Source organism: Amia ocellicauda, chromosome 23, assembly GCF_036373705.1.
Source record: "Amia ocellicauda isolate fAmiCal2 chromosome 23, fAmiCal2.hap1, whole genome shotgun sequence".
NCBI lineage: Eukaryota > Metazoa > Chordata > Actinopteri > Amiiformes > Amiidae > Amia > Amia ocellicauda.
The window spans coordinates 5,557,331-5,582,898 of NC_089872.1; the positions used below are offsets into that span (position 1 = coordinate 5,557,331).

Here is a 25,568-nt window from a genome sequence, read left to right on the forward strand (position 1 = left end):
AAACCTTTAGAAAAGTTTCTGCTTCCACTGTGACTGAATACAGCAGTGTAGTCATTTTCAGAAAAAAGTTGAGGAAAATGGTCTTGCCTTGGGTGCTCTAAGGTATAATGTAAATGCAAATCTGCTACAGTCACAATATACTCCTCTCCAAAAAAGGGTATTCCACATCACAGATAAAAACAGATTAAATGAGAATGGCATGTTCATATCATTCCATATTTGACTATGCCTACTCTCTTTGTTCCCTCTGCTCAGATTGTTATCGACTATCTTCATAAAAGTCACATCAGAAAAGACTCCTCAGATCTTATTACCCAGAACAAAATTACCTCAAGACACAGGAGACCTGCAAAAGTGTATAATGAAATAAATAAATCAAATAAGTTTAGGACTAATAATAGGAGGCATCATCAGCCTTTATCGATCCACTGCTAGATGCAGGCCTCCAAAATGTTTGCACTTGTTTTAATGAACTTTTTCAGGTCCCAACAGCAAATCTTATTTAATCTTTTAGGATATATAAAGTGGGGTCAAAATAAATCTCTCAATTCTGTTTAAGGATAAAAAGCAATCACCCATCAGTGTCAAAACTATGTTTATTCAAGACTGTTATAAATAGTAATTATACAAAAACAAAGCAAAACTAAATTGCTGTGCTTATTATGCATTGAAGTTTTCATATTAAGTTCCATCACTTCAGGGCTCAAATCAAACAGTTTTTTTTTTGTTTGTTTTTTTAAACAATGGTTTCAGTACAACAGCTGACAAATTATATACAAATTAAACAATCGTCATTCTTCAAATGCCAGCAAATCTTTCAGTCGGAACCACCTGGGCTTTTATTACAACTTACCTTTTCATCCTTGTATTTCATGTTCAAGATACATAAATACACAGCAATGCAGCTTTTTTAACAGCAATATTAACATTGTTCATGATAGAGGCCATTACATTTATTATAATTGTCAACACAAGGACTTTTTTTTTTTTTTTTTTTTGTATTACACATAAGAGGAGCGAGCATCATTACATCATATCATAAAACCGAAATCCCGGCAAAGTGTTAAATCGACAGCTTTTGTTTTGGCATGTCACATAGATCATAAATTAGAGCAAGTCTTAGCCGGCTAATTAAGCGGTTGAACGCAACTCCCAAATAGGAATGCAAATTGGTTTGTGGACGTTGCTCTCTGACGCTCTCTCATAAGCCAGCCCTGTTCCTCGAGAGTCCCATGGCTTTATACATCCGCAGTCACCAAAGAATTGCAACTAATCGTGCCCACAAACGCAATCCATTAAGTAGGTAACAGTTTGTCTAACCAGGATTAGCGATAGGCCAACCCTGATATAAGCCAAGGAAAATAAAGGTAGTACAGTGCCATCCAGTGGCTTCCATGCAGGAAACGCAAAGCCTTTGCACTCGACACCAACTCACACTAAACAGGCTAACGTCATATACTTGTTGGTTGTCATCTTCCATTAAAAGATAATAATGCAATGAATTCAACACATTGGTATTTATTTTTTCATACCTCACTCTGCATTGCTGAGGTTGACCAATTATTATTTCAACCATCTCCAAGTTAGAGAAGAATAGTCCACATTGTCTTAGGCTGTTTCGATGTGCTGGAGCTAAATTCTCAAAGATCCAAATCTAATTATGCCCTAAATGCACTCTAGCAGTCAGTAGTATAGCTAAAATGTTGAATTACATCTTTATTTTAATTTTAAAGGGATCAAATGGTATTGAAGAGCCATCAATATTATGTAACAAAAACATCTAAATATCTTAAGGATGTTCAGAGGAATCCCTAGACCAGACCAGGAATGAAATGTTTACGATTTTCTAACAATGGTACCATTTGCAAGATGCTTAGTTAACACCAGACATTTTCAACACTGAGCCTTAACGAACAATATCACGTGACTTGAGAAATAGCATTTCAAAAACCGAGCACCTTTTTACACCGAGACAACTCCCAGATAAAATGGCAATATATGAAGAATAATATTTAAACACTGATTACATAAATGGTAAATGACATTCTATGAAAGAATAATGCATTTGGTTTTCTACCTGCATGAAGTCAGATACTTGCCAGCCAAATTGAAGCAACATTTATAAGTATATACACAGACTGAACAGTTCACTTTTAAGATGTGCCAAAACAATATCTTTCATACATGTTAAAATAAAATTAGTTTTATACACTTAAGAATTACATGGCGCAAAGAGAAAGAAAAGCATATGCAGGAAGTCCAAAAGATATGAACGTACAGTTGCAGTCCAGTAAATCGCCATTCATTCATTTTTCTTCATTCCAGGGAATCCATAATAAAATGTCTGCTTTTTTAATGCCCCTTCCAGACGCATGAACAAACTAGGAGTTAAACAAAATCAAAGTCAGCAATGCTGCCTACTCACCAAATAAGGAAGAGAGGATATTTTCAGTTTCTTATTTAATATTCACATTTCAAATACATACCTTGCGTATTCGCCATTTGTGGCAGGAGAGTTAGGACTGGCTGGAATTCACAGTCTGCTCGTTGTCTTTCTCATAAACGTAGCACCCCACCTCTCCGATGTTCACTCCTAGAACAAGGACACTGGTTCAAGCCATCCATTTTGCAACACGATTTTTGATTTTCTGGTTTTACTTTCAAACTAACATTAAAATGTCAGTCATTTAATTTCTAGTTTCTCAACACACTGTGTTACAAGTCATTCTCTCCTCCATGGCTGGTTCCACGGAGGTGGTTGTAGTGGTGAATAACACAGCATCCCAGAAGACACTGCTTCTCGACTTCTTGAAGGAAAGGAAGTCTACAGACAAACTATTAATCTTCGAATACCAGAACAGGCTGGCACACCGCAAAATGAAGAAAACGAAAACAGACAACCACACACAAGAAAAGAGCTAATTCAAAAATTGTGAAACTGACCTTTTGGTCCAAAAAGGTATCCATAGCAAGGAACATGGCAATATGGCTTCCCCTCATGCTGTAAATAAAAGCAGGCAGATGGACTGGAATTAAAACCACATTATGATGAGCAGATCCATTTCTCTCAAATGAAATGCTGAATAGGTCTAAAAAAGGAACCTCTGAATAGCTTTGTAGGAAGGAACATGCAATAGAAAGATGAACAGTGCACATAAATCTGTAGAACATGCTATCTTGACTAATTTAATGAAAACAAATTGAAATTTTGCATCCTTACTGGTTGTATGCAGTATTTCCTTTTTTTATTATTTATTCAAGTTAGCCTATGAAGTAAACTTTGTCAAAGAGGAAAATACTTCAACACATTTCAATGATTCTCTTAATCGCAGCTCAGACTTTTGCCTCCAATGGTCTGATCCCCAGGACAGAAACATTAGAACTTCCCTAGTGCTGTGTGACACGTCCTCATTTAACTTAAATTGGAAAAAAAATAAGCAAATCCATCATATTTAAAAAGTTGTGCTGCTGGGTTGTTTTTGGTATCCCGGGGTGGTGAAGCATGTGCACGATGTGAAAATGCAGCGAGCAGCTCCATTGTGAGTGAGACGGATACCATTGAATGCTTGCCATTCTTCAAGGTCCCACCAGAGGGCAGCCTAATCCCTCACATTACAAACTGTTCTGCCACTAAAAGGTACTACATAAAATAATGCAAAATCATGTGGAGTCCTTGGCTTTTTAAGACATTGATTTAAAGGTACACCATTGAACACCTCAGATCCATTCTTGCCCCATTATGCTGGCATCCATTTCTAGCTATATGACATGAACAGTAGTGGCTCTCGTGATTAATTACCAGTCTGCAAAGGTGGCTATATTTACTGAACATGACTGCCCTCAAGCCCGACTCTCTACCCTAAGTGTACCTCGGCGTGGCCTCCGGAGGTCAAAGTCTTCTTACACCTCTGACAGCGCAGACAGGGCCGGTGCCAGTTTCTGCCCAGGGACATCACCTTCTCTGCTGCAGAGGGACAGAAAACATGGCACAACACATCGTTAGGCCACTGTAGCTCCTGGGCCAGCTGTCTGGGGCAGCGAACTCTGGTCCTAGAGCTGCCCAGTTCAGGAAGCTTAAAATCACTGCCTGGATCAGGAGATATTAAGTCTCTGGCATGTTGAATTGTGATCAGTTAATCAGAATTAGTCATTGAGGGTTGAATGTTACTCAGATGTTTTGTTTGTTTTTCCCCTTTCAATGTCCAGCTTTGCCTTATTTGGAATTGCTTAGCTGAACAATAACCAATAAAGCTGCAGTTGAGAGTATTGACACCCTCTATTATCTTGGGGGTCTGGAAACAAAGTTTAGGGAATAAGACACAGCGGGAGGTATACAAAACACAAACTCTCTAGAGACCAAACCATTACAGTAATAGCATTCAGTGTAATGTGACATTTTCTACAGAAAACAAATACACCTTAAAGTGACAAAATGAAATTAAAAATGTAATTGCAAATAAACTAAATGTATATTGTAAGCTATAAAAATGACTTTGTACCAAGTGTCCCCTAAACAGCTCTGAATTGATACTGAAAATAACAAAAAGGAGGAAGGAGATAACTTTAGAACAGAAGAGGGAAGCCACATTTCCAATCGCACAAATGGAAGGGAGAAAATAATGTGACAAAGAGGTGCCAAATCAGCTGGTGATAAGTCAGGTCTGCTTGTCACTGTATTGGCATTTCCATACTTGCAGTGAAGGGAGGGTAAGGACACCGCACCTAATGATTTATTGAGGGAAAAAGTTAAAAAAAAAAAAGTGATAGTGAGACGTGGGTGTAAATCTATCCAAACAGCAGACGTCTCTATGCGGTTTCTACAGAATCCAGAATAAGTATATTTTCAGCAATAATCTCCAAGACCTTCTGTACGCTTACTGAAGCAACCTTCCAGCTGGACAGAAAACCAACAGCAGAGTCAGGCATAAATTAGACAATACAGTCCTGGCTTTTTAAAGTATTGCTTTTAAAAAGAAAAAAAATCTATCTAAAATTAATTCAAGGAGAGCCCTATGAAATCCATTAATATTGTAGCATGATCTTAAATGTTTGATCAAAAAACTGATAGCAAATCAGGAATAACTATAGAAGTTGTATTATGAAACTGAAAAAGCTAATAATTGAAAAATAAACGTGCACTCTCAAAGGGTACAGTTTGAGCTCATTAATAATGGAAAAAAAAAAAAACATACCCTTCAACTTTTCCAATTTTAATGACCAGTTTCTGTGGCTGCTTTGAGCAGTGGGTGTGTTTTACTGTGATGTGGAATTTCTGTGATGCATTCATGCTGGTGATAAAGACTCTACTGTAGGGCCATGAGAAGTGTTTCCAGGGTATTTATAGTGGACGGCATGCCCCGAAACAGGCCCAGTTCTATTTTTAAACTGCCGAGACCCTCAGAGCACAGGAGAGCACAATCTGTAGATTCAGTGTCAGAAAAAAAAGAGGGGAAATGGCTCCCAACTGCCAGTACAAACAAGTTAGTCCTCATCTCATCCATACAGACCATTTATCACGACCTGATGGCAAGAGAGCCAGGCCGGACAACAAAAGGACCCTTTCCAGTCCCGACCTGGCTTTTTGAATGCCACCAAGGCCGGAACCAACTCCCAGCACAGTAAAAATAACAAGACAAAATGCGGTTTGTGAGGGATGAATCACAAGTTTCCAGGCACAGAAGTCACTCCCTTCTCCTGTGACTTTAGAGAATTACCACTCCAATTTGGACTAACCACTGCAAATCATTATTAAATATTGGAGGACATATTTTTAAAAGGTTTGTTTTATTATACAAAAATTGCCAGAGGGTTTTGTTCCGTTTTGTTTTCCCCAGCACCTTTAAGCTTTCCAGTCTTAGGTACTCAATCTCCATTTTCCATTGTGAATATATGCAAAGTGAGGCCAAATACCCATGTACATAGGTGAGGGGATTAAATAAGCTTCCGTTTTTTCCCTATGTTGGGCATGACTGTGAACATCACTTTACCTTCATTTAAAAACAAAAAAAAGACTCTTCAGCCCAGAACCACAAAACAGAGCCATGAATAACAAAACCTCAACACCACTGCATGCGAGAATGCTCTGCCATAGACACCACTAGAATGCACTGCATTTTTTGTTATTTTTAGTAAAAAGCCAACTATCACCTACCCTCCTACCCCCCCCCCACAAAAACTGAAACGTATACACATTTGCTTTTCAGTTACACAGCACTAAAAGCACTAAACAGTTATATAACATTATATATATATATATATATATATATATATATATATATATATATATATATATATATATATTCACTGCAAAGTCTGAACAACTCCTTGTATTTTATTTTGTTTTTCTTGGAAGAACATTCCTTTGAGGGTGTAGGGTGTAGGAATGTTTGAATACATTATATTTTGAGCCGTTTTGGCACTTACCGAAATACACCACCTTTCCACAACCAGGGCACAGCGAAGTCTCACCAGCAAAAGTCTTCACATAGGTGGAGCCCACTGGAAAAACAAAACCGTGCTGTGACTGTGACACCGTTTACACAATTAGAAGCAGTGTTCAGGAACGGTCATATCATAATACTACTCATTATCATGTTTACGTAAAAAAGCTGTAATGTCATTTCTAGAGAATTTCTCAGCTTGAAACCTATCATGTCTGGATTGATTTTTTTTTTTTTGCATACCGTACAGTAACATTTAACAGAAATCCACGTCTCCATAGCAACATGCTCTCCGCGGCACTGCGGGTGTCAGTTTGTGTCTGAAGACTTCACGGTCTGTGTGGGTGGATCAAAACCTGCACCTATTCAGTTCTGCAATTGCCCTTCAAACCTGAAAATCTTTTGGAGAGATGAGGCAGTCTTACTAAATAATTCATAAACATACAGTCCTAGTGAAAAGTATTCATACCCTTAAGTTCTAATGGTATTTCAGTGGCCCACTTAGTTGAATAAACTATACTTGTATTCAATACCCAGATCATCAAGTGTGTTAAACACAGATTCAGCCCAGAGGAACTAAATATTTCAGTGGACTGAACAGTTTTAGGAAAAAGTGACTGACCGTATCGATTTCTGTAGAGTAAGTGTCAAAGGTTTGCATACTCCCTACACACAATATCACGTCCTTTGCTAATTTTGGTTGGTTTGTTTTTTAGACTGGACTATTCAAACAGCATCAATCCAAAGAATAACACCGAAGGGAAAAACAGTTTTTAAAAAGCTGCTACTTGCTCCTTCAAATGCTCTATTTGTCCACATCTTCAACTCATTCATAGCTCATGGAGAATAAATGAGTTTGTCTAGCTGTGAGGGTAGTACATTTCATGCAATCCCACTCATCTATTGGCTTTGGGATGCTGCTGGGTGGATTTCAGCCTGTTGTGTTTGCAAAAGTTGTCCGAGCACATTCAGCTGCACTTGCCTTGTGTGTCAGATTTAGGCCTCCAGACTTGTTCACAAGGTTGAAACCGAGAACACGTAGGGAATTATTTGCCAAGGTCTACCCATGCCGTTGCAGATCTCAATCGACTCTGCAAGGGGGAGTGCAAACCTGAGCCTTCCTTTACCAGGGCAAGATTTCTAGATAAGATACCATTTCGCAAAAGGGCCAAACAGTTTGAACTCCACAGGAAAGACGGAAGGAACTAATTTGTGTTGCTCCCTACAAACGCAGCCCACCTCCCACTTATGAGCGGTTAATGTTCGCATATCTCCCGCTTGGCTTTTTTGGAGCGTCCAGCTGAAAGAATAGCAGATAGATTTTGCCTGCTCTGCTGAAAGGAAAAGAATCATTAAAACAAATATTTAAGGAAGCAAGATTAAAACTGGCCAATTAAAATTCCTCTGCGAGGAGCAGGGGCGCTCATTAAAATCGTTTAGCCACGTATCCCTTGACAATCTCATACCAGTTCTATTTTAAGCTCATTAGCAGAGTTGTGCTGAAGAGTGTTCTGGACTCGCATCAAATAAAAAAAATAAAAAATAAAAAAATAAACTGGTGAGAAAATAATGTACTTTCTTCCATTACTTAGATCCTTATCTTCAATGTCTGAATGAAACCTCTGAGGTCTCCAAAAGTAGTCAAAAAACTGCTTGCATTGTCACACTTTCAATTTGGCCTGGTCAGGAATTCATGTAAACAGCCAAAGATCATTTAAACACTTGTTTATTAGCCTCAGCTAAATAAATACATTACTGATAATTACTAATAACAACTTCATATGGTTTTCATTTGTTCGGTTTAAATTTGTAAATCCAAAAAATTAGTGATCCCTCCCAGCTGCCCCGCCCTTCTCTTACCTTTCGTCTGTGGCCTTATCACCTGGTTGGGCGTCCAGGGGGTTGTGGGAGAGGTGTCAATGGGGCTGTCCATGGACCGGTTGACCGGGGTTGGTGGTGGGGTGTCGTAGATGTAGGAGCCGGCACCTCCAATGTTAACACCTACCAACGGCATGGGCAGGGTAAAGTGGCGACACACTACAGTCACATGCCAACCCAGACCACCATCATATTTTGCAATGCTGCAAGTTCAATACATTTAAGCCCCGGAGAAAAAGCCCGTTATGGTGCAATAACGGTTGATTTAGTTTAACTGCTGTAGCACTAATATGCTAAATATCTAATATGTACGATGCCTGTTTTTAAGGTTGGGACTTTTGGTTTGTGGTTAGGCTTGTATTCAGTCTGGGAGGTAAATCCTGGTACCAAAGGTTAAAAGTTTCTTAATTCTTCTTTCTCCAATTGCCGATGCTGCTAAATGAGTACTCTCCTTCGCTATGACACTTGCAATTATTATCCCAGGTCAAGCTCGCTCTACATTGCCTAGATTTTTGAATCATTTTTAATGTGTGTGTCACCGTTCAGGCTCCTAATTTAAAATCATTTTAAATTAAACCGGCCCCAGCGAGGATAAACTGCTATTTTATTCATCCTAAAAAAAAAAAAAGATCAAGAATCACTTGAGGGAATAAGCCAATTAAAGTCCTCATTAGATTAATTTGTAGAAAAGTAGCAGACGTTCTCCAAATGGGGGAACAAAAAGGTTTTGACAAAGTGTTGCCATGCGTTTTAACATTAAGGTAAATATTATGGCACAGTTTGTCTTTTGTCTTTATTGTAATGGTTATGATGATTTATTGGTCTGGTGAAACTCCACTCCAAGTCTGACATCTGAATGGCAGAACTGGAAATACTTTCTCTTATTCTTCTTGGGAATGTGTTGAATCAACAAAACAGCCAGTCTCTGAAAGCCATATTGTGCACTATTTTCAAACTGTGCATTTCACAAACATCACGCTGGTCTGCAGAAATGAACAGACAGCCAGAACCATTCGATCCTTGGAGGGCCTGTTGCCTTTCATTTCTTTCCAGGTCTTTCTTCGCTCCCAAATCATTTGGTGAAACCGGCCTCAGACAGTGCAGGACTGGGACTCGGATAGGTTGCGTTTACATAGTTGTGCGAGAACACCCTTTCAACCAACCATCCGAAACACGTCCCCGTTAGAGTCATTCGCTCTGTTCGTTAGGAGTGCTCAAAGAAATTCCCACGAAGCTCATTTTTACATCCGCGCCATTCCATTGTGTTCAATCGCATTGCAAATTCATTTAATCGTTTTAGTTTTTTGTTTTTGTTTTGAATCGCACTTCCTTGTGATCAAGTTGCAGCAAGTATACACAGAAGCAGCTTCTTGCCATTTATGGCGATTTCAGATTGGATTTTACCTTTCACTGTATTACTTGACAACTTTAGACTGATGTTGCGGAAATATGCTGCTAAGCCTCCAAGCAGGTTTTTGAGGTGTCTACTCTCAGACCACGAATAGCCCTGGTATAGTTTTAAGGCTGCCTCTATCACTGACAGGCAGGCAAATGGTAAGAATGGGAAAAACAGCCATTGCATACAATTCAGCAATTAAATCTCTAGTGCAGATACAACTGTTTATTGTTAATGCAACAATATAAATCTAAATTCATGAACTGTCTTCTTTAAAAACATGTTGCTAGCTGAAGTTCACACGTTTACACACGTATGCAAAACGACTCCTGTGGAACTACAGCTCCACTTAGATCGAGTTCAATATTTGCATGTTGCCCTGCATTGTTGTTCGTTTGTTAGTTCAGTTTTTGTATTGTTTTAAACTTAAGACTGTACTTTTTAAGCTATAAAAAAGTAACAACGGACAACTTTCTGGGTGGAGCGAGATCCCTGGAATATACTGTATAATACGATTCTACAGGGAAGAGCTTTACATCAAGGCCCCACCCTCTTACCTTTAGGTCCAAAGAGAGTCCCATAGCATGGTTTGTGGCAATAGGGCATCCCATCGTGCTGTGAAACAAAACGGGAACATGGGACTTTAGAAACACCAAATACAGTTTATATTGGATGACAAATGTCTGCCGACTTATGATTGTACGGCACCAACACATTTCAGTGTAAAAACTACATTTGACCAAGTGCCCTATACAAAAAACTGCTTTGGAAAATTGGAAAAGTAGTTCCTTACACACAGTGTTCGTAAATGACAACGAGGGCATTGGCTGTACACTCTGACAGATTCCACATCTCCGCCAGTGACAACACACTGCGGACAAAACCCTGACCAAGATGAAATTAGACCAACTCTGGAAGCTAGAACTAAAGTGCAAGATGTTATTTCTCCTCATCACAGATGCCTTCCAGATGCTTGCCGCCAAGTACTGTTGACACTGATAAATAAATATGGAAGTAGGTCGAGTCTACTTTGTTGGTTCATTGCAACATGGCAGTTTAGACTGCTTTCAGTTCTTGGTCCAATCGAATCATTTTTGTTTCTCCAATGGTTCCTCCAAAATATACTATTTAATATTATGATTTAAGTCATTTATCAGGTGCCTTTTTCCAAATGTTCACATACAACAGGGCAGGGGTAACAATATTATAAAGCATTCTAGGCTTTTCCATTTCAACTTTAAAATTGTATTTATTTCTCCTTTAGAAGCAAACTTTAAATTGTAAAGTGGCACAAACATTTGAAGCAAAATCTGGGCAAAATAAATCCTTTCAAACATTACTCTCATCACATTCTTATTTTTAGCAAACTGTTTCTAAATGTGCCTCTCATTCCAAGCCATGAACGGACCAATAAAATAATATCTGTACAACAAACAAAAGTTCCAGTAGCAAGAGAGAGGAGGAATGAAGTCAATAATGCAATTCTCAGTGCCCTGGGAGCTCAACTCCTCCGCCTTACACCTACTAATCACTTTCTACAGACTAAATATAGATGTGCAGCTCACAGACTCCTACAGAGTGAGCCACCTCAGGCAGTATTGCATAACAGAGTACAAAACCATGAGCTGACTAATATACACAAGAAACAAAATACTCAGGATATGGTCTTATTGAGTGAGCTCCTCATTTTGGAGAATTATAATAAAATAATATATAATATAAAATGCAAAGATTGGGAAACGGACTTGATAGTCAGCTTCTGTCAAAGTTATCCACTAAAAGATGCAGATCAATTTAATATTGGAGGTTATATACAGCCGATTTTGCTCACTTAGTGCACAGTGGCTAATAAATACTAGCCATATACCCAGCACTCACTTCAGAGAACTTTAATAGTTTGTTTCAGACCATAATCTGTTATCCACATGCTTGTTATTTTCGCAGCTCTTATGGCTAAGATTTGAAGTTCAATACTGACTAGGCTTAGATATCTACTTTAAATAGTTAAAATCTCTGTTTCAAGATCTAGGTGGCAGGAATCTCAGACTGATACTATGTTGCAACTTTTAATGGTCATTTAAGTTTAACTGCTTTTACAGGTCATGCTGTCACTAGTTCTCCCTAGAGATTTGGAAGAAAAAAAAATCATGCTCAAGGCGAAACCAGATTTCAGAGATTCAAAAAAAACTTCACTAAAATATCCCATAAATGTCTCTTATACAGGAAGTGGTTTCAGACAGACTGGAACTGCCACAAGTCAGATATCCACATGGGTTTGCTGGGGCAGTAAATAAATAAAATACAAGTTACACACCAAAGCTTAGTGAAATATCTGCCCTGTCAAAGAAATAAATATGAGGAAAACATTTTTTTTTTAAACTACCTCAAAAATGTATTTATTTTTTAAATCTTTGCAAGATGTTGAAGATTGGATGTTGGATATTATTATTAAATTGTTATAACTTATCTGTGGGTCATTCAATGAACAAAATGAAAATTGTAGCTGTAGAAACTATAAAATTAGTTGTGGATAACTTTGTCAGACTTGGGTTGTAAAGCTTGCATTTTTAAATCAATATCTCATTCTATTACCAAGACTAATCAATGCTCTTGGTGGGATTCTTTACTGGCTGCCTGGCTTTGCTCAACTCCAGTTTAAATCTTTGACTCCCAATCAACCGATCATTGTATTCATGAGAACAGGTTACAAATGGTGGTCTGAAATCTCTAATTTCTCGTTTTTTAATTGCAGAGATGTGATACTGGTAACAGTAAACTGAATTATTGGAGCCATTAAAAATGTGGCTTCAAGTTATAGTTACTCCTTTTCTCCCCTCAGTGTAACACTAAAGTAACCAAGGGCTCTGATTTTCTGCTGATTTAATCAGATCTATACTTGTGAATGCCTATTTCAGCATTAAACCTGAAAACTCCTAGAATCAGTGAAAACTTTGCATAGCTGCCTGCTTCAAACGCCAGAGGAGAATATGACAATGCTGGAGGTAAACGCAATGTCCTGTTAGAAATCTGTTGATAGTTTTTACAAATGTTTTGAGTTTGGTTGTTGTTGTATTTGTAGCAAGTCTCCCCTGTCTTGTGGGCAGAATGAGGCCATTGTGGTGCATCAGTTTCAGTTGATTTAGAGAATGCATTTCAGATGAGTGTTTCCATTGCATCCAGCTTGATCAGCTGGTGGTCTCTTTCCTGTGTATTAAAATTCAATATTAAGAATTCCATCGGATTTCACAATATTATTTCATTTTTAAATTATACCAGATAAAAAATTTTTTTTTTTTTTTTTTACCCAAACTCGTACATAAAAATGTGTGGAGGCCATTTAGTCCATCATGTTGGCGAATCTCATCCTCCACCAAGAAACTGCTTCATCTATGTGGCTGGGAAACTGGTTCCAGACCCCTACAACTCCTTGTGTAAAGTGTACACAAGAATAATGTCTATTCCTTGGGTTGTCTTATCCATGTTTTTTAATTATCCATGTATTCCTGAGCAGAAGACGTTTTCTAGAGCAGCAATATTCCTTTTGTAAAATGGTGACCACAATTGAACATAACACCCTAAATAAGTTCTGCTAGTGCCTTGTATAACTATAACATCACTTCAAATCAATTTACATTTGACACTTTTCCCTTGATACTGAGTTTTCTGCAGAAATATCTCAGCTCTTTACAGTTGCTGTATATTTTCTATGGTTCACTGTACCACATTATTCCAATTTACCAGGCTTAACAATGGATACCAAAGGGTTAAACTGGATTAAACTTGAAAACTGCTCTTTAAAAAGCCAGCTACCTACACCCATATTCCTGAACTCATGAATATTCATGCTGGAAATGCAAAGGTCATATTTTTAACAAAGCTAGAAGTCATGGGCATTCACCTCATTAATGTAAAGCATGTGCCCCTAGGAAAGTATGAGCTAATGTGCAGCTGTGTAGTTTATCTGGCAAAGAACAGACACATACAAGGTGGTGCTGGATAACAGAAGAACCTGTCCCTGCTCTCACATTCCCCATGTAAGTCAAGGTCATTAAAGCAATCCATTTCAGTCCATTTCAGGAGTGCAAGGGCCCATTCCCACCCCAATTCCCAATGCTTAGACAACACTGCATTAGACTTTCAGTTTAGGCCTGAAGTCCATCCAATCTGCTAGGGTTTAACCGATTTGCTTTCGAACAAAGATAAAGCCCGTCTTCTTATACCCACCCAAATAGTTTTCAGTGTTTAAATGATGATGCGACTATCTGAACGTTCGATTTCAGGCGGAAATTGTATTATACCTTCAATATTTTCAGGTCTATAGAGCTATATAAAATGCTTTCCTTCAGTCTTTTGGCAGTTTCTGTTTGGAGGTTCAGCAGATTAAACCATTTTGTGACTGAAAGTAGAGGGAAATACCGGACTGTAAATGGCTCTTTTTCACTATCCTCAACTAACTTGGTGGATTGTGACAGGCAGTCCAGATGCTTGCAGACTGGTATTTAGGCAGCCACAGCCTCCAGTTTGAGTACTTTGCTGATTAAGTCATAGACCATAACTGCTGAATGTACAACTGTACATATGCTTTGTAGACGGCAAAACATTGGCTACATTTTGTGAGCCTCTAATTTTCACAGCAATGAAATCCGACTCTGTGACTGACGAGCTTTGAATGCTGCAATAAGTCACTTAATTAAGGTTTTGCTTTGCTACGATTTTATTAAGGCCACAATAGAGGCTCTTTCAGAACGGTCCACGAGACTGGATCTTGGGAATGGTTGTTCTTGTTTTTTTTTTTTGTTCCACTTCAGATTTTTGTGGATCCACTATAAGGAGCTACCAGCGTGAGAGAGCCATTAAGGATAGTTATAGTTATTTAGGATTTCTGAAACCCTTAACATTTGGCACATCGTAGGAGAAATTTGGAAATATGTGAAAAATGCCTCAATAGGAAAAGTCTTTAGGCATTTAAAAAAAAAAAAAAAAGAAAAGGTAGATCATATTTCAGTCACTATTACACTTCCAAGAAAAAGAAAATAGCATGGGTTAATGAAGTGGAGAAAAAAAAAGTCAAACTCTAGTGATTTGTAGAGATGTTTCCTAGCTTTTAACTCTGTTCCGATCAACACTATCCCATTCTGTTAGCAAGTTGGCTGCCAGTCATAAAGCCGAGCACCGAACAAGGAATCAGTGTGCGAGAGCTCGGCGATAAGGAACACTACCGGCTTTCTGCTCCGAGTCCACTGTGGGATTTAGCACCGAGACTTGGCCTGGACTAGAATGTCAACCCGACTTCAAACGGGGGCTCCGAACAATCAAAGGTATTCTGCAAAGACATCCCCGTACCAGAGCATAATGTAGTATTCACAACTGCCAAGAGTCGCAAGCAGACCCGAGACAATGTTAGGCAGGTCTACTCCACACAAATAAGACCTCTCAGATTACAGGGCTGTTATCCCAGGCTAGGATTAACAAAAACACACACAAATCAAATGGCTAGCATATTGAAAAATAATTGAATAGAATCAAACAGGATGGCACCATGTATTGAGTCTGGGCTACTGACATTCAGTATCTCTGGCTTTCTCTACAATCCACAAGGATTTCCATCTAAAATGGAAAGGATTAAACAGTATTCTATGTAATCCACTATTTTCATTAGGTTTTAAATTGCTTCAACTTTTAATCCAAGATGGGCAGTATTAGGACAAAGCTCTTAAATCATTACTGAGTGTCGGAGAGATAAATAGATTTCTTAAAACTACGGTCTCCAAAAACACAAGATTATTAAAGGTCTATTAGATCAAGGTGACTCGTATTGCGCTGTATCATTAAATATATAGAAAACCATTCCAAAGTTTTGATTGTCTTTTACACCCCCAGTCTGTGCGATTTCCTTTGTCCTAAATAGTCTTTTTTGCATGGTTCAGAAGGGTCTTGTTTGTTTGCTTTTATTCCAATTTCTACATTGAAGGAACACATGAGAACTGAATTTCCGATCCCTCGGTTTCTCCTGGATAATTGCAGGACATCCTTCAGCTACCCAGTAGGGGGTAGAAATCAATCACTCTTTTGTCAAGAATGTTAAAAGAAACAATAAAATACACTCACGAGCAAAGAGCGAGCTGAACATGAAACATTGATCGCACAAAATATTAAAAACAATATTTAAACACATTGTAGAATTACAAACCTATTTTACAAGTGTGCAAGACCAACTGGTAACAATCGGTCATTTAAACACCTTTCAATTCTGTAGAGAACCATAGAGATGAGATGCTACGAATCTTCCTGTAGGTTCAAATAGAACTTCTAGTTTTTCAGCTACAGGTAACTGATATAAATAAATCCAAACTGTTACTCTTTCATGATTAAATTCACAGCAAAACTGTAGATGCTTTAACCTGCTTTGGCCTCTGATGCAGGGAAATTAACTGTCTCCATTTTACTTCTTTACACCTTGAACTAATTATTTTGGCATTTTTTTCTTCTTCATCTTCATTCTGCTAGCTGAAAAGGGTCATCGGATACTGCGGAAGAGGTCTGGAAGTGCTAATGAGACACGATTTAAATCCTAGCCCGCTTTCATCAAAAATTTACGGACTGGCTGGCGTTCTCGGCCCGAGGAGAAGGAAACTGTAAGGCGGCGAAGAGAACAGAAGATGTGGATTTGATTGCACAGCCAGGTTGCAGATCAGCGAGCCAGAAAATGCTCTTGTTCTTTGGCACAGGACAATCAAACCTGCCGTGGAATCCATTATATATCACAAATCATTCAATGCAGGTTTGGTGCCATTGGACAGGAGATGGTGTCAGGTTCACTGGGATTTCTATTGCTACTGTTTGAGCATGTTCAGTTCCAAGGCTCAAAAGGAACGTTCGAGGCCAAGGCAGAGATTGGGCAATATCTGTGGCTGACAAACCCATCACCATCACCCATCTAGGTTTTTGCTCAACCAATATTAATATTGCTGGGAGTAGCCTACACTAAAACAGTTATTTAGATGCAGTGATTTAGAATTATATGCACTGTAACTCTGTGTCAATTTGTAAAATCCCTTACTTTTTCAAGTCTGAAAACACTTATTAACAAACTTATTAATTACAAATATGTAATTAGCAATTTTCCTGTAGGTCCTGTAGTTTTGATTTGGTCTAGGTCGTAGCCTCAGATTAGGAACGTTTAATTAGTGTTGATGGGATTTTAGATGCCCTGGGCCTGTGTCATCTTGTAGCTCAAAGACATCAGACTCCAATTCTGAGCCTGCAGTGTCTTCTGCATTTCATTCAGCTATTTAATTGGTTTATTTATATTAATTTATTGTACAGTGCATTCAGATTTACACTATAGTACCGTTGAATTATGCCAGATTACTTTTTGAATCTAATAATGGTACATTGGGTTACATGACCCAACATGCAAGAAAATGCAGATTTGATTCATTTAATGATTTGGTAGTGGAGATATGTACACAACCTATTGTGTGATATGTTATGGTAATAAAATAATGTAGCTATTCAAGTGTAAAACACTACAATACTGGCTGGGTATCTTATCTGTACAGACACTAAGACAACACCCTTTGAATATGAAAGATTATACCTCTTTTAGGCCATCTGAAATCCTATACTAGAGAAAGGAATGTTACTAGTTCATTTGTTAATGTTTTAAAGCCTATATGGATGAAGGTAAAATGTTCACGCCTGAGTTAGTATCAAGAATTAGCATTTTGACCTCTATCTTGACAGAGGTCAGAGCACTCAACTTGGAGGTTTATGAAGCTTTTTATGTACTGTAGTTTTACTTTATCTATTAATTTTGTTCTCAGTCTCTGGCCCTGGTTCTTTGTGGAGATAATGGTCTAACCCTATGTGGTTCAATAACGGTTTTGAAAAACTTAACCAATACAGTACTTTGCCCCGAGACAAATATTCTTCCAAGGAAATCAACCACACAGTAATTTCAATTGTTCCTCTGTTTTTTTTTGGCTCCCCCCCCCAACAAAAACACCAGGCCCCATCTCATCACAAAAACAACAGTGGTCTGCTTCCAATTCCATGACCTTTCGTTGCCGGGACCCTGGTCAAGGGTCAATGGTCAAACTCCCCCTCCACTGACTTGACATCAGGATTCTAAAATTACTTTGGGTTTATCTGTAAACAAGACTGCTACATGACCACAAAACAGAACCAAACAGAAATAAATCATAACGAATGCTTTCACTGTGAGGGATGTTTGGTACAAAAGGCTAATTATTTCCCAATTTCTTTAAACAAATGCATAACCTCTGCCAGTTAAGAGATTTGGCTTTTTACAATCTCAGCTCTAGCCATCTCATGTCAGGTTTGCATAGAAGCAACAGTAGTTTACTAGAGAGCAGAAACAAACATAACAGACTAAATTTCCCTAACCCACAGTTAAATATAACTATCATATCAATCTCCTTTATCATAGAGATGTAGAGCTGACTGTTACCTTTAGATTGCATTCTCACCCCAACCCCACCAACCAGAAGCATGGAAAACACCAAGAGCCATAGAAGACAGTTTAAAAGCTGCCAGTTGGTGACTATGATTAATTTTATCTACTCAACCATAATCAAGGCCTTAAACAGTTGATTATTGAAGCACTCCCCACACCACGTATCCATACTATAAAGAGACTAAAGAACCTGATAATAAAATTGATTGATTTAAATGGAGTATAAACACAAACATAAGTGCAAACATCAGTTCTGTTGAATACACAGGCCTTATTGTTGTAGCAACCCATTATGTGGGTCAGACACTCACACAATCATCTTGAGTTAATGATGTAGTTGAAGCCAAAATGTTTGAAGTGTTCCAGATTTCCCAATTACCGTCCATTTGAAACGCTTTCCTTGGCGATTAGCATGTAGTGGACTTAATGATATTCATTAAACTATACCGATTTAATCAATGATAACTGTTGAACACTGGTATTCAGCCTAAAGAAAACTAGATTGGAGTTGACTGAAACAAGTTAAGACCAATATTCAATGGTTAATCAGAATATCAGTTTTTGGGTCACTTGGCAAATAAATCTATCAGGAGGCATTTCTCTTCCAACAACCCCCCCTACAATTGTAAGACAACCACAGAAAATCACCCAAGAGGCCTTCTTTCCCCTGCTCTCTCCCGAGCCCTCAGTAGGATTGGGTATCACCAGCAGCTCCTTACCTCGGCATGTCCTCCCGCAGACAGGGTCTTATTACATCGTTCACATTTCAGGCAGAATCGATGCCAGTTCTTCCCCAGGGAACTCACTTTTTCAGCTGGTATGCAAGAAAGAAAAGAGTAGAAACAAAAAAGAAAAGTCAGCAGAGCCGATGCAGTTGAATCTTCACAGCAGCGGCTCAGATCGGAAGGGGACCACTTTTTCCAAGGTGGCAAGATCTCTCTGCAGTCAAACTGGGACGGTTGGAAATGGGAACAAAAGTTGCCCTTTATTTAACTTCAAATGAAGCATTACCTCTTCTAGTAGTATTGGCGCTTAATTACCTTGGCACCCAATCCATCCGTGATCAATCAATTGATGGTGAATCCTGATTTTCATGTGCTAGTAACTGCAAACAGAAATACAGACCTAAACCAAATGAATACTTTGTAATACAAATGCATTACATCTCTTTAATTGTAACTTTTGCTGTAATTTTCCATTTGGTGTAATACAGCATTAATTTACATTTAAACATTGGCAATGATCAAATCCCACCGGGTCTCTACGGGTCTAGTGACACACTCTGCGAGATAGCGAGAAGATCTGAGAGGAGCTTACAGTGTGATAATTATCAATGCTGTTCGTTCTACCCAACCTGAACAAAAAATCCAGAGGGAAAAGGGGGTGGAAAATCAAACATTACATCAATCCTTTAGTTCTTCATGTTTGAGACCAGCTGTGCTTCCTCTTCCATCACATTATGCAACATAATATCCCCTTTAAAGATAAGGTATTGGAGTTAATAAGAGAAAAAATATGTCTAAGATGCACATAATCTAATAAGCCTTTCCCATTCCAATGCTTGTCCAACCATAATAAGTATTTTCTACAAAAGAACTAGGACAGAAAGTGCATTAGATTCAAATGTTGCATTTTTGGAAGGTCTCTTGGAGGGGGAGTCGGGCGTCACATAGGGATGCTTCACTTCACACTGGCAAAAACCTGAAGTTAATCCAGTTTCTGCCCCACAGAAACGTGAAATTGAAGAGGGGGAACGAAGGTATAAAAAAATACTCTGCTAGCTCAGGTTGTCCCACTTATTACAAACACCTTTAAAACAAGAGATGAATGTACCAAAAGGGAGTGGCTTTCCTAAAGTGGTGTTAATGTTATGGAATTCAGACTTTGTGATGAGAGTACAATATTCATAAAATCCTTTGACTTGGACTTAACAATGCAGGAAATAAAAAAAGCTTACTTTCATTTCAAGAAGCTACCTATATTGAAAGCTTAGGTAATGGTTCCCAATTCCGTTTATACACAGAAGTATAGACTACTTGATAAAACAGTTATAATTTACCCCGAGGCAGACATGAATGTCAAGCTCACAGAAGTTAATAAGCTACAATACAGTCGGCGGCAGTTTCCCCCAGTGTTATGACTCCTAAACATTTCACACCTCAGTAAGCACTAAGCAGCTGTAATCCACATTGACTGCATGAGAATGCATCTCAATTCATCTCTCGGTGGGGTCCCCACAGGATAACCGTGTAACCTGCGGTCTTATCAAGGCGGAAAGCTTGGCACCCACATATGAAAAAACAAACATTACAATCAGCTGTGGACCATTTCAAGACGTTTAAGTCCATACTTTCCCACATTGCACCAAGGAGTCAAAATGCAGGAACCAATAATGCCGTTAGAAATTAATTTTTATTTTATTTTCTTAAGAAGAGAGCAAGAACACACCCACCCACATTCCTCATTTGAAAGACAAAAATTCTCTTAACTAACCCAACTATTATGAAGACCTGCAACTTGACAATGTAGCAAACTACAGAAAGTCAAAATGGCAGATTGTAAATTGGATCACTGGGCTGTGGATAGTCATTGCGTGTCACTGCAGTGTTACACGTGCCCTCACACTCAGATGCAGCACAGCAAGCTGTTCTTGGGCGAATACCTTCGGAGGATTCATTTTACCCAGTTCTCTCCTTGTTTTTTCATAAAAACGTGAATTTCAAATGCAAATCATTGAAAAAGGTGGGGGGGGGGGGGGAAGGCAAGCCTGTAAACTCTTACACCAAACAATCATTTCACCTGCTCAAGAAATAGGGATATTTTCCATTTGGTGACACTGAACTACACTGAAGAAAGAAAACAGGAAATCTCCATGGAATGTAAATAAATCATAGTTTACTATATGAGGATGGGGGTGTTTTTTATTCTTTCCTATTGCCAAAAATCAAGATATTGGATGAGTGTTGGATGTCTGGTGCTCTTATTGGACTCAAATATACATCAGAGTATGAATAGGATTTACACATTGCACTATCTACACCCACATGACTAACTAGCACTGATAACTCAAAGACTTGGGTGCACATGATGTGTAAGTCAAAAAGGGCTGGTTTCACTAACCCAGATTAGTATTAATCTTGGAATACCCAATGTTGTTTTATGTAAAATTGGACAAGCCTAGGGCTAATTTATGGTCTGTGAAAGCAGCAGATAGACTAGTTCACGTCCGGGACTCTTGGTAGCATTATTAGTCAGGGTAAAAAGTATTGAAATGAAACAATGTTATTCAGCGATTCCTTTAGTTCAAGTTAAATATCTTTTCATAGTCAAAGCTTTACACAGACCTGTCGTTATTAGTCTACATTTAAATGCAGGGTATGACATTGTGAATTCTTTAAAATTACGCATTTATATAAAAGAAACCTACAGAGGGTCATGCCCAAAGTCCTATGGCAACTATCTAAAACTGACATGCAGACATTTGGTTATCATATAAGACACTGTAAAATGACACTGCAATATTGTCGCTGCCAGTTCTTAATGGTTCATTTTTAAAATCCGCTTGTGGAAACCTCAGAACAGCTCAAGTAGCCGAGTGGGCCTCTTCCACTGCCTCTGAGGAGCGGACAGTTTTAATTGCTTTCCTGCATTTCAGTTCTTGACATTTTTGTGAATTGTTAAAGGATTGCTGTAGCCAATGCTTCATGCAAAGTCACTCGGTGTGCACTCTGCAGCTTTAAACACCATGGTGAACTTATTTTTTGGGGAAAAGACATATTTCCATGTTTTTCTTAGTCCAGGGCTTACATAGTTTGTTAGAAAAAAATAGCCTTCATACATTTTTCCTGTCTCAGCGGGTTTAGTTATATAACTTACCAGATCATTCTTATTATTTTATTTATTTTGCTTTGTAAGAAGAATAGGAAAGGCACTTAAAAACAGAGAATTGAAGCATGGGCATTTTCATCCCCTCTCAGCTCCCACATACACTGAAGCCAAGCTATTATGATAAGTTTAAATCGCTGGCAATCTCTAGTGAAAGATGACATTAAACCCTATGGACACCACGGTGTGTGATCATTTAGGAAGCATTTGCCTCATTTCACAAACACACAAGATACAGGCAGGGCCGACACAAACAGGAGCATCCGTGATGCATTACAGATGCTTTCATTCATCATTGAGGTCACAAGTGCCGTGGAACAAATATTGTTTATTAAATATTCATACGCTACTACTTATTTGCAGTTCACCCATAACCTCATAGTGATCTATATTAAACTAGCTGGACACTCTTTTATATAATTTCCTTTAGCTCTGGCTCGAACAGAGGAAATGAGATGCGCATAAGTTTCATGCTTTTGGTTTGAACCCCACCCTCTATGGTTGACCCCTCTATGCATTTTACCAGATGTCATGCGTTATGCAGAGTGTGTGTGTTAGTCCTAAGCTAAATGTAATAATCTGCAGCCTATTACTGCCAATACCCTGCACTGCGCCACAAGCATCAGAGCTGAAATCACTTTGACATGATATGCTAGTTGTAAAGAGCACCTGCACTAGAATGCACATATGACACGGTTGTTGATATTTTGGCACCCACAGATGGTATTTTGTTAGCACCTATATGTCCATCAGCAGAACACACCAGGAGTGTGGTTCACAGAACAGTACTAAAAACATTTCACAGCGAGCATAGGTTGGACCTCATACCCCTAGAACACCTCTGGGATAAACTGTAAACATGATAATTAACTGTGGAGACCAGGGAAGTGTAAGCCTTCGGTTTTTAATGCCCGGTGTCAGCCTGCCCCTGGGGCCGGGCAATTCCAGTCTTCAAAGACAACAAAGGTTTCTGGTTTTCATTCCACTTTCACTCAGGTCTAATTTACTTTAATTTAAGTCATTATTTAGAGAATACATCAGATTGCCTCTCAGTTTCTAATTGATAGAGACCTTTAAATATGACAATTCCTCAACTCTGCCCTACACTTTGTTTATACATTGAGAACTTCTATCTGTAGTTTGTTTAAAAAATAAATAAAATAAAAAGGAGATGGATCACTCAGTTCTTACTGAAAAAGATAGACTATGCTGAAGTATAGCCCGCCCCCCAGAAGAGATGCACCAGTCCTTTTAGCTCCTGGAACCATTACTGTCACTATCCATCCAAACACAATTATGCCACAGCTGAATAGGTTTCTGTCAAACACTGATGTCCCCCACAGTGACAATCAGCTATTGATGGGGTTCCAGTACCACAGCCTGTGCCAGGAGGTTACATAACTTATTTGTTTTGTTCATTTTTCATGGCCATTAGAGGAATATTTACAAGGCTTCATTTTTCAGGATTTGGGGGGGTGCTATGATTTGAACCTCCAAATACAAAGGATTGTATCCGACACTGGACAGACATGGTAGAAGACCAACCTCAACAAAGCTTGGTTTAACTTAATATTCGCCACAAGCCTGAACTCAAAATGTTGCTATATCTCTTGAAAAGGGGAAAACCTTGCATTTTATTGATTTACTTAATTTCTCGTTGCTCTTCATGTGGACCAGCGATAACTCTAGCGTCTGATTGTGGAATCCCTGTCAAGTTAAAAAGATACAGGCTTACTCATGTCATGGCCATCTACACTGCTGAAACAAAACCCCCTAAAAATAAAAAGTGGCGTTCATATTTCAATATCAGTTTTATTGGTTCTCTACCTCCCTGACAGCCAATCACTTCAGAAATGCCAACAAAGACTCACACTGTGTGGAGGAAAATCTCAGCCCCAGCTGTTATGTAAAAAAAAGAACAGCTCATATCAAGGGAGCCTGGCACATCTGAGAAAGGCAGAGTTGTGCGTTGCAGTTTGTGGAGTCGAGGATGAATGCCATGGAGGGCAAAAGTGACCTGAAGACAAGGATTGTGGTCACTGAATACAGAGACACTGCACTACTGAACTAAAGCCACAATGAAGAGGTTGATGGTTGATCAGTAGCTGCTTTATTGTATTATTATTTGTATTCAATTACGGATAGGTTCCATCTGGGGATCACAAAAAGCCAAAAAGAGGAAACTATTTTAAAAAACAGATGTGTACCGCACACACCAGTGCAATGCATACTTTAATGTAGCTCTTTACTGACGTCTGACAGATAACATGCCAAATGGGGATCATACCACATTTTGAGGAGAAACTTTGAGTGCCCTTGTTTTTAACCCTTCAAAAGGAACATCAACTATGTCCGCTGTATACAACATTGCAATTCCATTACAATATAGACAAAGACACAGATGCAGTAAAGCTGATCTTCGTTTAGAATATGGTAGGTAGATGAATGCTACATTATAACAGTTCATGGACCGCCTATAATTAAAATTACACAACACGCAATTAGTGAATTTTCTTTTGTTGATGGGTTTAAATTTAGTAATAGAACCGAGAACCAATAGAACCAAGAACCGACATCGGCATTTCAATTAAGATCCCCAATGGTCAGCGCGTCTGTCTGGAACAGTAACAGGTTCGCTTGCATTCTTCACAATAATGCAACATAATTATGTAATATCTTAATAATCAAGAATCAATCTTACCAAAAAAGACAGGTTTTTCGCATCTGGGGCAGATGGAGGTCATTCTGCTCAAGTTCAGCTGCCAACCACTGAAAATTTAATCCCGACTGCTCTTGCTCTTGCTCTTGCTCTGCTCTGCTCTGCTCTGCTCTGTTTTCCACTCTGCTGTACAGATCTGCTCTCCAGTTCCCAATTCCGCGCCGCCAACTTATTCAACTTTAAAGATCCTCGGCGTCCCGCCCCCTGCAGAATTCACACGGGTGGGATGACATGATAGAGCTCCTGATTGGTTGGTGAACATGTCATTTAAACCGGTCGCGTCCGTCTAGCGCAAATTCACGCAGTTGTGCGCAGATCAACAGAAGTCCGCCGATCCCATTGGTGGAGCAGCGCAGACCCGCGCATAACTGCGTAAATCTGCGCTTCACGAACTTGACCTGTGGGTGAAGTCCACAAAAAAGGACCCGGTCGGAAAAAACGGCTTGAAAATAATGTAGTTGCAGCAATTCTGAGTTTTATTGATGAAGCAACAGGTTGGTGATACAATAACGTTTTGAGCAATCAATCAATTACAGATCTGCACACCCAGAATTGTGTTACAGACATACACACAATGTCAGTTGTCGTGTTTGTTTTCCCTCTCATTTGTTTTAGTTGATTGAATATGTCAGGATATGTCACGACCCCACTGCAGTAAAAAGAAAAGTAAACAAATAAATAAAATGGGTGTTGTAACGTCAACAAAAAGATGTGCTTCATATCTCCTCATCGGACTAAGGTTATGTACATAGTATGTCCGGTCTGCTGGCA

General features: G+C 38.8%; 1 protein-coding gene across 1 annotated transcript; it reads right to left on the reverse strand.

The window, feature by feature from the left end:
* Positions 1-578: 578 nt before the first annotated feature.
* crip3 (cysteine-rich protein 3) lies at positions 579-24,956 on the reverse strand. The gene is made up of 9 exons (XM_066696742.1): positions 24,780-24,956; positions 18,913-19,007; positions 10,272-10,329; positions 8,301-8,441; positions 6,424-6,498; positions 3,870-3,964; positions 2,944-3,001; positions 2,487-2,593; positions 579-2,381 (listed from the first exon to the last, which is right to left on the reverse strand). Exons 1-8 carry the CDS (start codon positions 24,820-24,822, stop codon positions 2,517-2,519), a joined length of 642 nt encoding a protein of 213 aa, XP_066552839.1. The 5' UTR covers positions 24,823-24,956; the 3' UTR covers positions 579-2,381; positions 2,487-2,516.
* Between the last annotated feature and the right edge of the window lie 612 nt (positions 24,957-25,568).